At 45.5% G+C, this 14,011-nt stretch overlaps 1 protein-coding gene and 1 long non-coding RNA gene across 13 annotated transcripts in view; one reads left to right on the forward strand and one right to left on the reverse strand.

Moving 5' to 3' along the window:
- JAKMIP1 (janus kinase and microtubule interacting protein 1) overlaps positions 1–14,011 on the reverse strand; it is a 1,798,968-nt gene that overhangs the window by 97,649 nt on the left and 1,687,308 nt on the right. For all 8 annotated transcript variants that reach the window (XM_069203057.1, XM_069203080.1, XM_069203046.1 and 5 more), the window contains one exon: positions 7,124–7,177. In XM_069203057.1, coding sequence (XP_069059158.1) covers positions 7,124–7,177 — 54 coding nt within the window. The remainder of the gene's footprint in view (positions 1–7,123; positions 7,178–14,011) is intronic.
- LOC138249073 (uncharacterized) overlaps positions 1–14,011 on the forward strand; it is a 181,502-nt gene that overhangs the window by 55,349 nt on the left and 112,142 nt on the right. The window contains exon 1 of one of the 5 annotated variants that reach the window (XR_011194711.1): positions 816–2,650. The exons of the other annotated variants lie outside the window; for them this stretch is intronic. This is a non-coding gene — a long non-coding RNA (uncharacterized lncRNA). Of the gene's footprint in view, positions 1–815; positions 2,651–14,011 lie in introns of those variants that run through there. 5 annotated transcript variants of the gene reach the window in all.

Here is a 14,011-nt window from a genome sequence, read left to right on the forward strand (position 1 = left end):
AGGAAAATCCTTAATTGAAACAATTTTTATGGAAAATAACACCTGTCATCATATTTAGTATATTTAATGTGGCCACTTAGGTCTGGTTAACAAGGGATGTCATGAAGCAACTGTGAAAATTAGGATTATTAGTTGGAGGAGATAAAAGTCCTCACCAAGTAATAATGTTCCAATTTCGTACCAGTCCAGTTAGATCGCAAAAATTAAAACCTAAGGTCAATCCTTGGTAGCCTTAGCACAGAGCAGACAGGATTCATTTAGGCAAAATGTGTAAAGCACATTTCAGTACCAGAAGAGTTACAAAGTAGAAAACACAACACATTAAAAATCCCACTCCAATTTATAACAATAGAGAACAATTTCATGAACAAATAGACACCAAAGTGACAAAAATCACATGTAGGGGACAAGAGAAATGATTTTTAGAAGTTTTAAGTCAAAAATAGTTCCTAAAAGTGCAAAGCACCAATTCCTGTTATGTGATTGCTCTAGACAAGGCCCAAGTCAAAGTTAAAGCCAACCATGAGCTACTTCTAGTCCGGTACAGGGACCAGGCTTGTCCCAGTGGAAAGTTTACCTTCTGACTTAGAATTTGTTCTGGAGAAAAGTCCTCATAGACAGTTAGTTGGCGGGCCAGGCTGCAGGTTTGATCCGAAGGAGAGCTCAATGGTGAAGGCCTGCTGAAGGGTGAGCCTTCACTGGGAGCCTCGACTCAGGTGGTAAACTTGGTGTAGTCGGTGTCAATGGCGGGAAGCTCCGAATGGGTGAAGTACGGAATCCATACGCAGGAAGGTCTCATTGGCAGTTGGATCCTGTTAAGCATCAGCTCAGTAAATTTCCTCTATGTTCCGACTTTGAATCATTTCAGAAACTTGAAATACTTTAGACGCCAGAAACCAGCTGACATTGAATCGCCAGTCAGATTCGACGTCAGTGGCTGCGACTTTGAAGGCATTCCCAGTCTCTGCTTGTTTTCTGGGGGGAAACATTTTGAAGAAGTTTCTAAGTGTGCAGTTGTGGGGGGGCGGAGCTTGCCCGGTCGCAAAATGGCCGGGCTGTAGCGGAGCTCCGCCGGCCACCTAATAATCCGTACATAATCCTTTGCTGACGAGCATTTCTCCCCTAGCAGCAACACCCTGCTGCTGACGGATTGACTCCGGTCGACTTTGTAGCCATGGAGCCGGGCGGGGAGTGCTGCAACCTGCTGGCTCGTGAAGAGGAGGAAGCCGTGGGGCAGAGCCTGGCGGCGCGGCCTGGCTGCTGTGTGCCTTGGGGGACTACTTCGGGCCTGGCGGCGGAGAGGTTCTGCTGTGGTGGGGCCTGGGCGCTGGAGGGGCTCGGAGTAACGAGGTTTGTAAGGAGAGCGCGCTGGGACCGAACGCGGCTGCGTGGCGGGAGACCCCCGCGGTGGCCTAATGACGCCTGAGGGGCCAGGCGGCGGGCGGATATCCAGGAGGCACCCAGAGGTTGACTCGGCCTTTGAATGGGACGGCGGCACGGGACGAGGCTTGAAGTGGCGGAACCGCTGGGGTGTGCCCCGACAGGCCCATTACAGCTGTCTTGCTGGCGAAGTTTGGGACCAGGACTTCGAGATTGAGATGTAATTTGGCCCATTTGCGCTGAGCAGGAGGCTCTGGAGTACGCGCAACTAGGATGTGTCCGGGGCGCTTTGTGATTGACCTACCTGCTGGTGGAAGCAGACCTCGCTTACGCGCTGGCGGCTTGTGTTGCGCGGACCAGGGTATGGGGGGTGTTTATACCCTGAGAATGACGGCGTGTGCCCCACTGCACCACTCAAGGATTAGGACCCTATGATTTATCCGGCCGGAGGCCTGAGGCACGTTGGTTGGGGCTGCCTGACTGACCAGACGTGGGCCACATGGAGGCGGTGGAGTGCTTGTTCATCGAGAGGTGACATTTTTCAGGGCCTGAGATCAGTATATCGGTGGTTCCAGGGGGAGTGTCTTGCATCCCGACATCCCTGGATTGATGTGAGTGACAAATGTCCACCATGGTGCGCAAAATGGGTAAGACAGAGAAGAACCAGGCTAAGTTACAGTTTGACCGCCGCAAGTCGTTCAGCCCCGCGGGTGACGAGATAGAACCTGGGTCGGAGAAGTGACCTGATATGCCCGCTGGGGAGTAGCAAGATCTGCGTAAAATTTTGGTGGCAATGCAGCACAGTCTTACCCATATTGATGGCACAATAGACTCTCTCTCATATCACATGGATAGAATGACTGAGCGTTTAGATAAACAGGCGGAGCGAATTGACCAATCGGACAGACGAGTGTCAGAAGTGGAGGATGGCCAGACGCAGCTCGCTGCCAGCCATGTCAAGATAAACAATGAGGTGCATACTCTATGCCTGAAGTTGGATGATGTGGAAGCCAGGTCCTACGTATAGTGGGAGTCGCAGAGACCACCACGATTGACAATATGGAAGGCTTCATAAAACGCCTACTGGTACAGCTGCTGGGGTGCACTAACTTCTCTGATCTTTTTGTTGTGGAAAGAGCCCATCGATCTTTGGTGACCTGCTCGCCCCAGGTGCTCCTCCTCACTCTATTATAGCAAAGACTGTTGAACTATAGGGATCGCGACGCGGCCTTGCGCCGCTACCGAGAACTGAAAACTTTGCAGAACGAAGGTATGACGGTCTTGCTGTAGCCAGATTTGATGCTGCAGGTGCAAGAGGCGATCTTACAGATCACAAGAAACTAGATAAATTTGTAAAATGCAGGGTGGCAGGTAAAAGAGGTGGAGATGAGGATGATGCAGTCCCCTAGTCAGATGGGGAGTGGACTCTATGTATGGGGGCTACTGGGGTCCGTCTGGGGTGCAGGGCTCTGCACTGCTGCCAGATCTCAATTTGTGTGCTATGGATGGAAGCCACAGCTGTAGACTATTCTATGTTATAAGACAGCTTGGAAGGAAGCAGTAGGTGACCTGTGTGGTCTTATTAACATAACATGTATTTGTAAAGTGCACGTTCACCCATAAGCCTCTTGGCGCTGAATAACAGATGTTTCTTGTTACCCAACTCAATGGAGCTCATTTTATCGACCTCAGAATTTTGGATGAAAGGCTGAGTAGACCCGCCAGGATTTGAACCTGTGACCATGAGGTCAAACACAGGCCCCTACAGTGGGCCCATTAGTCCACTAAGCCACCAGACCCAGCTTATTGACCGTATATGCTATGCAATGATCGGAATGGTTTGTTAGCAGTAATGTATAGGTGGCTGGCACGCAAGTGGAACACGAAGTGACTGGGCAACATCCACCTCTGTGTGTGTGTACCACTTCTAATTGTTATAAGAGGTAGATTGGGTTGGGACGGGGTAGGACGATGTTTCGAGAAGTAGTAGCCAGATGGGTGTGTTGAAGTACTGCCTACTGCGGGTGGGAGATGGGATCGGGAGTTTAATATTTGTTTTGTGTTTTATGCTTGATGCAGTGCGATTGCAGATTCATGACTGAAGTGCAGCAAGCACGATCTGGGGTCCCTACTATGGTGAATGGCACATAACCACTCATGCTCGGTGGGGCGTAGAGGCTCTAGTGAAATACGACTGGTCACATGGAATGTGTGAGGTCTAAACGATGGACGAAAGGTACGCAAGATTGTGCCATACCTGCACAGACACATAGTAGATATTGCCATATTACAGGAGACACACTTGGCACCGAGCAGCCCTGTGCTCTCCCCTAGGAGGTTGCAGGGGCAGTTCCTGGTGGCAGGTTTCATTTCACACTGCGAGGGGTACTGATTTGTGCCTCAAAGAGTTCTGGCATCAGCCTTAGGAGGATAGCAGTTGACGTAGGAGGGAGATATGTTGTACCGCAATGTTGAGGGAGTATTGCACCCTTTAGTGGGCATATATGACCCCATTATGACGAACCCCAATTCTATCGCGACCTGGCTGGTATGGCCAGCTCCTGGGGAGGTCTTCCGCAACTCTGGTGTGGTGACTTTAACTGCACATTGAACCCTGCTCTAGACAGGTCAGGAGGTGAGAACCGCAGAACAGCAGCCGCTGCTAGAATGGTGATGGAATTGGCTTCTGAGCTGGGGTTGCTGGACATTTGGCGAAATAGGCACCCAGAGGGAGGTGGCTACACACATTATTCAGCTGCACACAACTTGTACACGCGCATAGATCTGTGGCTGGTTGCTAGAAGCCTACTGGCCAGCTTGCACCCGGAGACCCCCTGGCCAAGGACCTATTCTGACCATTCCTCGGACCCATTGACAACGACCTTGGATGCAGCACCTATTCTGCCATTCTCGTGGAGGTTTACCCCATACTCTCTGTTAGACTCTGTCTTCTGAGATGAATTGGCCACAGCAATTAAATACTTTTTCCAGATCAATAAGGGGTCGGTGGCAAGTGTAGGCGTGCTGTGGGAGACATTCAAGGTTTATGTCAGGGGGATTTCTATAGCTAAGCATGCTGGAGTTCTGAAATCAATTAGGGGCCGCTTGCAGCTACTAGAGCGAGACCTGGCACAACTAGAGCAGGACCACTGGGACAAGGCTCCCAGCCAGACACTAGGGCAGATACATGATAAGCTGCAGGAATTTCAGGATACGCCCCTCGCGGAAGTTCAGCATTTGGGGAAGTATGCTACTGCCCGTGTGTATGGAGAAGGGGAAAGACCCAGCTTGTTACTGGCAAATCTGATACGTCCTAATAGAGAGCAAAACGTCATCATAGCTGTGCAGGCAGCGGATGGCAGTGAGACTAGAGACCCGGACATATATTAGCTAGATTTTGTGAATACTGTCAATCTCTATATACCTCCAGGGTTACTCCAGATCGGGAGGCGCTGTTGGAATATCTCACGCATATTGACATGCCGCAATTGACAGATGAGGATAGAGCTGTCCTTATGGCCCCTTTGACGCTGGAGGAAATGGATGGAGCTCTGAGGGGAATGGCGGACGGTAAGGCCCTGGGACCTGATGGGCTAACTGTGCATTTTTGCAAAGCTTATAAAAACCTGTTGCTGCCGCAGTTAAAAGATGTTTATGAGGAAATGGTTGAAGGGGGACTAATGCCCCCATCGATGCAGGAAGCAATGTTAATTACGTTGCTTAAGCCAGGGAAGCCACCGGAACAATGCTCATCCTACCGCCCGCTATCACTACTTAATGTAGATGTTAAGATCTATGCTAAGATTTTGGAGGATCTCCTGGCTGGGGTGCTACCGTGGATGATGAGGCCAGAGCAGGCGGGGTTTGTTCCGGGCCGCAGCCTGACTATGAATCTCCATACGCTGTTTGGCACAATGCAGACTATTAATCCACAGTTGCAGACGGTTGCGATTTTTTTAGATGCTGAGAAGGCGTCTGATTCTGTGGAGTGGCATTTCATGAGGGCTGTCTTGCGGTGGTTTGGTGTGGGAGATATCTTTCTGCGCCTGGAGTCCACATTATATTTGGGAGCCTTCAGCTAGGCTCTGCGTCAATGGAATGGTGACTGAGGCTTTCCGAATCACTAGAGGCACTAGACAGGGGTGCCCGCTTTCCCCTCTGCTGTATGCATTGGTGACGGAGCCTCTGACGTGCATACTTCGGGAGTATCATGGACACCACAGCTTACGCTTTTGGTATTATACCCTTGTGCTTTCGACCTATGCAGATGACACTCTTTTATATGTTAAAGATCCGCAGCGCAATGTGGCCCCAATTCTCTCAGAGATTACCAGGTACAGCGTGCTCTCTGGCCTTCAGATAAATTGGAGCAAATCTGTTATGTTTCCCCTGACACCGGTGGCGACACAGGTGGATGTGGGATTTCCCCTTAAGTGGGAAGCAGTCAGTAAGATATTTGGGCATTAAGATCCACACAGATCTGAAGAGAGTAGTGGTTGATAATTTTGATGCCGCATTACAGTAGTTGGCAGGGGACGTGGAGAGATGGATCAGGCTTCCGTTGTACTTGGTGGGTCGCATTGCGCTAATGAAAATGGTGGTACTTCCTCGGTTTCTATTCCTTTTCCAAAACATCCTGATGTCGTTACCGAAAACCTATTTTAAAGCACTAAGGGTGTTGCTTACTAGATTGGCGTGGGCAGGAAAGCAGGCCCGAGTGAGCTGGCGCACGCTGACTCTCCCATCCGAACTGGGGTGTCTGGGGGCCCCGGACTTGGAGACCTATGGGGTTGTTGCGCATACCACGGCGGCCCATGCCTGGTTCCATGAAACTGGGGACATTCCATATTTAAAAATAGAGTGTAAGCTGTCCTCCCCGGTCCCACTACAGAGCAAAATCTTCCATACTCCGAGCAGACGCTATGGAGAATTTGCATCACTAAATTTGATTACACAAGCCTGGCATGAAATCCTAAGCAGGCAGGGATTGGCCTTATTGTACTCCCCACATGTGCCACTGGAGTGGTGCACGTGGTTCGGCCTGTGGCATGATCGAAATTTGATACAGGCCATGAACGCCTTGAGTGTTGGTACTGTGGGACTCAATATAAAATCAAACTACCAGGCCTACGGCGCTTCTTCGCTTTCAGTACCACAGGGTTGTTATGTTTTATCCCTCTGGAGTGACTACCAGGGTCACCATCAGCTTCCACACTGTATGTTCCTATTACTTGCATTACTTTATATATATATATATATATATATATATGAATATATATATATATATATATATATACAAACAAACCCAAAGCATTCCAGGCTTCCGATGGGTATTTAGTAGTACTTTGCAAAACCTCAAATAAATAAATAAACACTATGACGTTCAACATATTTTTCTTGTGAATTTTGTGTCATGCATTAGGCATGTTGTATGGGTATAATACATTTATGTGTCCTCTAAAATATATAACTGCACAGACGTATTAAATAGAATTATAAATACTGCATCGTTTTGTGCATAATATGTTACTGCATTTACTATATTTCTTCTGTTATAATAATAACTGTGAGCCTTAGCAATATAGGTGAACGTATTGTCATTGTATGCGAAAGAGCCAGGAAAGAAGTTTCATGAATAGTTTTTTTATCTGTCCTGATCTATTGCATTAACAAAAACCCAAGTTGAAATAAAAATTAAAAAGGTGAGCTATAGTATAACTCAAATTTTTTGTTGCGCACTTACCCCATTGTCCCCAAGAATATCAAGCTTCTTCATAAGCTCAGAGATATCTATATCCTGGAAAAGATTGGCAAATTGATTAATATAAAATATTGAGTTTTACATTTAGGTCAATTGAGCAGCAGGGAGAAATAAATATGAACAAAACAAACACAAAATTAGAAAAGGGGAATCAAGACTTATACAACAGATATAGTAGTACCAAAGTTTTGAATGTACTTAATTTAAATTCAGTTCATAGACTTCACATATATATTTTCCATTGATGTGGTAAGGCATCAAACAGAAATGCAAATAGCTCTAACTGTCCTCTTTATACCAGAATTTACAAAGGACCGACTTCTCCTAACAGTCTGTTGCAACATTTTGCTGAGCAGACTGAACAAAGGGGCAGATTTATCATGTATTCATTCTTTTTCCCACTATCAGTGTCATCAAGTACTTTTGAGTTCCTCTGTTTCTTCCTCCAACATAGTGAAATTGTAATTCCAGAGGAGCCCAGACTGTCCCTGCTGCTTTTCAGTATCTACATACTCCCCTTGGCTCCAGTACTTTATTAGCATTAGGATGATAATCCTCCCACTCCTTCAAACCAGCCATCTCATATAGGTTCTACCAGCAGTGGTCTTCCAGCAAATTGGAATACAGCATCATTATCTAAACAGTCCTCACAAAAAGCTAATTACTGCATTGCATTGAGTGCAGAATCGAGCAGTCAGTATGTGCCAGGATTTAAGGAAATGGGACCATGTCAGTCCAGCACTCAGAGCTCTCCACTGGCTCCCGGTAGAAGTCAGTAACAAGTTGAACAAACACTGTGAATCATACAGACAGCATACTGGAGAAAGCAACCTGGCTACCTTCAGAAACTAGGAGGTTACTATGTTTTAGCTAGGAGCTTGCATTCCTCCTCAGCTTACTTGATCCATCCGATTTCCTATAGGAGATAAAAGTGTGGATTCATATCTTTGGGAGCCCAGCTCAGACCTCCAGAAATGACTTACCTCTCAACTCCTTGTAAAGATTGCTACTTTCAGTTCAGAAAGCCCCTGAAAACCAACGTTTCCATACAATACCTTCAATTAAGGCTATTCTTTTTGTAGGCAACCAAAGAATGTCAGGTGAAACTAAAGGTCTTGGAGAGGAAAGATACAAAATGCAGCATCTAGACAGCACAACATCTCCATTAAAGTTGTTTTCTGTTGATATGCTTTGAATGGCAGATAACGCCAGCATTAACACTCTAGAACTAATCTTGATTTGGAGGGTTTTAGTATTTTAACATATACAGAGATCAGTGCACTCTACCATCATTTTGTATTTGAATTTTTCAAGCTATTTCAGCAGCACTGAAAAGCACTGCAAAGTTGTGAGGTGTTATTGCTTACCCATAAACTATTCTCCTAATAATATATAATTTCCCCATTCCCTAATTATCCATGCCCCCTCCCAGACAAATGTCATTTTCATATTATTGTGAAAAAATGCTGAAGCTGTGTGGAGACGCCAGCTCAGTCAATCAATCAATCAATAGCAAAGATTTGAACAGCACAAATTTGTCACCCTGGGGGGTCTCAAAGACACTTGAGGGAGTCTGCAAGCCTCTGCCACTGGAGATGAAGGTCAAAAAGCCATGTCTTGAGCTGTTTTCAGAAATCTTCCAGCGAAAGGGAGGTGCGCAGGTGGAGGGGGAGGTTATTCCAGGACTTGGCGGCAAGGTGGAAGAAGGAATGGCCACCAAGGAATTACCGACGGATGCAGAGGATGTAGGCCAGGGCAAGGTTGGCTGAACAGACCTCTCTGGTGGGTCTGTGGAATGTGATGCGTTTGTTGATATAGGCAGGCCCGGCATCGTGGAAGGCCTTGTAGGAGTGTGTGAGGAGCTTAAAGTGGCACCTTTGCTGGGTAGGGAGCCAGTGGAGAGCCTTGAGGTGGGGAGAGATGCTGGTCCTTCTGGGGAAGCCGATGATGAGTCTTGCTGCCAATCTGGATGGACTGGAGTCGGTTCGTAGTTTCGGCAAAGAGTGCAATGCTGTAGTCAAGGCAGCTGGAGATGAAAGCCTGGGTGACTCTTCCAGGTCGCGATGGGGATCCATTTGAAGATCTTGCGGAGCATGTGGAGAATGTGGAAGCAGGAATCATAGACAGTGTTGATCTGTTGTTTCATGGTGAGTTGGGTGTCCAGGATAATGCTGAGATTGCATGCATGGTTAGTAGGGGTGAGAAGGGGGCCTAGAGTGGCTGGCCACCATGTGTCATCCCAGAGAGATGGGTTGTTCCCAAAGATGAGGATCTCAGTCTTGTCCAGATTTAGCTTGAGGCAGTTGGTCCTCATCCAGGTGGCGATTTCGGTCATGGTGTTTTGGAAGTTCAATCGTGTGGTGGACGCATCGTCAGTGAAGGATAGAATGAGCTGGGTGTCATCAGTGTAGGAGATGATGTTCAAGACGTGGGTGTGTGAGATGTCAGCCAGGGGGTCATGTAGGTGTTGAAGAGAGTGGGGCTGAAGGAGGAGCCCTGGGGAACACTGTAGATGATGTCTTTGGTTGTGGAGATGAAGGGTGAGGAAGGATCCTCTGCACTGGGCTGGAGAGGAAGGAGGCAATCCAGTGGACTGCCTTGTCTTGGATGCCAATGCTGTGGAGTCTGGAGATGAGAGTGGTGGGGAACGGTGCATAAGGCCGCAGATAGGTCAAGGAGGATGAGGGCCACTGTTCCTACTAGTTCAAGGAGGTGTCTGATATCGTTGGTTGCTGCAATCAGGGCAGTCTCAGTACTGTGGTTGGGCCAGATTGGGAAGGGTCGAGCAGGCTGCTGTCTTTGAGGAAGTCTGTGAGCTGGTGATTGATGGCTTGACTTCAGCGTGGTTCCAGGCATCGGGGATGGTGGTTGTGGAGATGGAGGAGTTTAGGATTTCTGTGACAGCTCATCTAGTTTCTGTTTCTCATTTCTGCCCTTTGTAAAAGGACTGCTGCAGGGCTAAGAATTTCAAACCAGATGTTGCTTATGGTCCTCGGAATGTCTTTTCCAACTACTTTTCTGTCTTCTGTCCTAAAACATTATCTAAGCTCCCAATAGCATCTTCAAGTATTTATGGCTATAATAGCCTAGACAGTAAAAACATTTTGCATCACTCCATAGAGATTTTGTGGAATAATATTCAGTGTTCAATTTTAAAATCAAAAATAGGATCAGGAGCCTTCTAGAATGATCTATCTATTACCAATATGGCATGTCTCAACCATTAGTTTGTTCAGAGCACTGTTTTGAGAAAGTAAAAGTAAACAGGAGAAAGATCACACAAAATGTGCATACTACAGGTTCTAATATGAGTAGATGGCTTTAGAAAGACCTGCGCCACATCAAACAAGGAGACTAAAAGGGATACATTGCAACTAATTACTCATTACATGAAAACAAACAGCTGGACTTCATACTGTATACAAAAATATCATCTGAAATAAACGTAGTGTCCTAAATATCATTTACGGAAATAGTATCTCATTGCATGTAGATTTTGTACTAATAATTCCTGTGAGGTGATATTATTGTAAATTATATTTAGGAAATTATATTAATGTTTCAGACGCTATTCTGACAACGCTATTCCAGGACCACAAGCAATCTAATTGATCAGTAAAAAAGAGAACATAAAATCAACCTTAAATTCAAAATATGTGAAATTATTTTAAAAGGGTGAAGAAAAATCAACATATAAGATTGTGAAGCAAGAACAATGATTATATTCCATAATCTGAAACAAAGGACATAAATTACAGCAAATTCTGTATTGATTCACATGTGAAACATTACTTTTTACCCACATCTGCACATAAAGTAGGAAAAAAATGCAAAAGGAGATTTATGTAATAGGAGTAAGGCACTGTACAAGTACCACATATACTGGGAGTCTTAAAACTAACTTTACCCAAACCAGTCACTGGGTGGAAGTGACGAGAGCCTCTGTTATTGTTTGTTAGGGCTATTGCTACATTATGGTCACAGACCTCCCTAAAAGGCTGATTGTCAGGTTACGAAGTCTTCAAAATCTGAAATCCAATTTGTGCCTTAACCTATTTACACAACGCTTCAATTGCTTTAAGTCACAGCCAGGGTCAACTACAACATTCTCTGAACCGTCTGCAAAAACTTAGGGCCTCATTTAGATCTTGGAGGTAACAGTCCGCTGTCGACTTTTTGACTGAAAACCTATCTGCCAGCGTGACGGTCTGCCTGCTGTATCTAAATGTTGGTGGTCCCATAGACAAAAGCCCGCACTGGAACTGCCGTCCTTACCAAGAAAGACTACCTGTGTCGACGGCAGGAGACGGAAAAGTGTCTGACGGCGGGACCCTAGACACCCTTCCATGTGCAGATTTATATGTGCCTTACTACAAAGACAAAAGTGGCGGTCTGACTTCCAACTTTGAGTTGGCAGATTGAGAGGGACAAGGGGTGAAAACTTACCTTTTGTTCCCCATTCCAACCCCCTTCTTCGTCTGGACATGACTGGACAACACCTACCATCACTGCAGCCACCCACTGAGAAAACACCACCTCCCCATCGCCAGATAAAATTACTGTAACATGCATGTGTGCGGTACACAATGGCTTCACACATGGCTTGGGGCAGACTGGCACAACATGCATGTGGCACACATACACAACTGCCATTGTGGTCTCATAATTTATTGCAAAACGAATGCTGGAACCCCAGTGACGGTACACTCACACTGGACAATGGTGTCCATGTGTGTGCATTGCAAGGGGACCTGTATGGGTAGGTTTGTGCTATCTGTTGTTTGTGTGTCTGTAAGTTTATGTATGTGTGTGGATTGACTGGTTGAAGTGTAGGGAGCTTGAGTGGGTGCTGTGGTTGTGTCTGTATGTGTGTTACTAGCATGTGAGACTGATGTTCTGTATGATGTGTTGCCGTGTGACAAATTCATGTGAATGTTGTGTGTCGGTGTTGTCTTGATTTGTGTAGTTGTGCTTGTGTGTGAGTATTTTTGTGTAGCTGAGTGTAGTTGTGTTGGTTGTTGTGGTTGTGTCGTTTGTGGGTGCAATGTCAATGATGTGTGTTTGTTGTGTCATGGATGTATGTCAATGTGTGTTTTCGCCATGTACAGTTGTGTTGTGTTAGAATGCAATGGGTTATTGTGTGTATGTGGTGTGTTGTGTAGTGTGTGTGGTACACATATGGCTAAGAGACAGTGTGTGTGTATTACTTGCCCCTATTCCATATCTCCTGCCATTGTATAAAGTCCATTGAGTCCTGCCGACGTCTCCCTCCGTCAGCAACCCGTCGCCACTCAATCAGCTTGCAGAACTGTAACATCTAAATATGGCGGGCAAAACACAGTTGGCTTGAAGGTCTTTTCAGACCTGCCAACATCAACCAAGATCTAAATTAGGCCCTTAATGGAAAAAAGACCCAAAATACTTGCAAGACTTAGCATCACTCTACAGCTCATCCAGAAACCTGTGATCGTCAGCAGTCGACTCGATTCAAAACTGCTTTTCAAATGAATGAAATACAGAGGCCGGCCACTCGCAGTACAATGTACAAAACAATTGCATGCCAAATGCTCCTCAATGACATTCAAATTCAGCACATGCTTCAGAAAAATCCTGAATTCATTCTGTACTATTAAGACTCCCTTTTTAAATTAACGTTATGGACTCTAAGGAGCTGTGTAGCAGAACACCAAAAATTGGCTGAAACTCCAATTGATTCTGAACATTTTCTCCCACAAGTTCTTGCTGCACTTTGATGTAACTGAAAGGTAAGACCTAATGGTTATTAGAACCCCTAAATAAATTAATAACTAGCAATAATGCATTGTGTGCCAACGATTCTCCATTTGGAATCAGTCCTTAACAAGGGAAACATGCAAACATTTTTTGTGAATAATTATTTTACATTTTTAAGTGTTAATATAATTTCAATATATTTTTCTCTAAAAAAATATTTGCATGCTGTAAAGTATCAACCTTTTTATGGTATTACTCCAGATTTTTTGCCTTGACTATTTTTATTGGACACATGTCTCCGTGCACTGTATTCCTGCTACTGATAAGGTGCTTGTGCTCTCCCTTTAAACATAATGAGATTGGTATACACCTGACTGGCACATTTAGCCTACATATAAGTCCCTAGTTTATGTTAACAATTATGCAAGAGCCTACAAGGTAAATGCCATCAGTTGGCTGCAACACTCATTGTGCCACCCACTTCAATGACAGAGCAAACCTGACCCCAAGCCTACCATTGTAGCCTGGCCAGGCAGGTTAAAACTGCCAAACTAACCCCTTTTGACAGGCCTAAATCTTTTCTTTAAGTATTAATGTCACCCCTGGTGTAGGCCTTATTGTGCATAAGGTAGAGTGCATGAAATTGAAAAGTAGGACATTTAAAATAAAAGTGTTATGTTCCACATGTCATTTCAGTGAAAACGCCTAAGTGCTATTTTCGAAGCAGGAACGCTGGCACCTTCCGTAGGAAAACACTGGATTACATTATTACATCCTATAATGCTTATTCAGGTTGGTAGTAGCTCCAAAAATATTTCAAGGATTCTTCCTTAATAGTAAAACAAATCTAACTAAATGGTAAAGTCAGATTTTGTTTGAGAAAAAACACCTTTAGAAAGTTGCCACATTTCTGCCTAAAGCCTCCAAGGCCTTTCTATAAGTATTCCAACTGTCACCTGGCAGCTGATGGCTCTCCTGTCGTGAGGTGTGAATTGCTCCTAGTACAGGGAGAAATGATTTTGGATTTGGGGAAGTGCTGTCTTTCTCCTGACCGCTTGGTCGGTGGGGTGCTTAGCTCTTTCATTAATTTCAAGGAGGCCTGCCCTGCCACAGGCAGATGTAGCTCACACCTGGGCC

Source organism: Pleurodeles waltl, chromosome 1_2 (genome assembly GCF_031143425.1).
Source record: "Pleurodeles waltl isolate 20211129_DDA chromosome 1_2, aPleWal1.hap1.20221129, whole genome shotgun sequence".
Lineage (NCBI taxonomy): Eukaryota > Metazoa > Chordata > Amphibia > Caudata > Salamandridae > Pleurodeles > Pleurodeles waltl.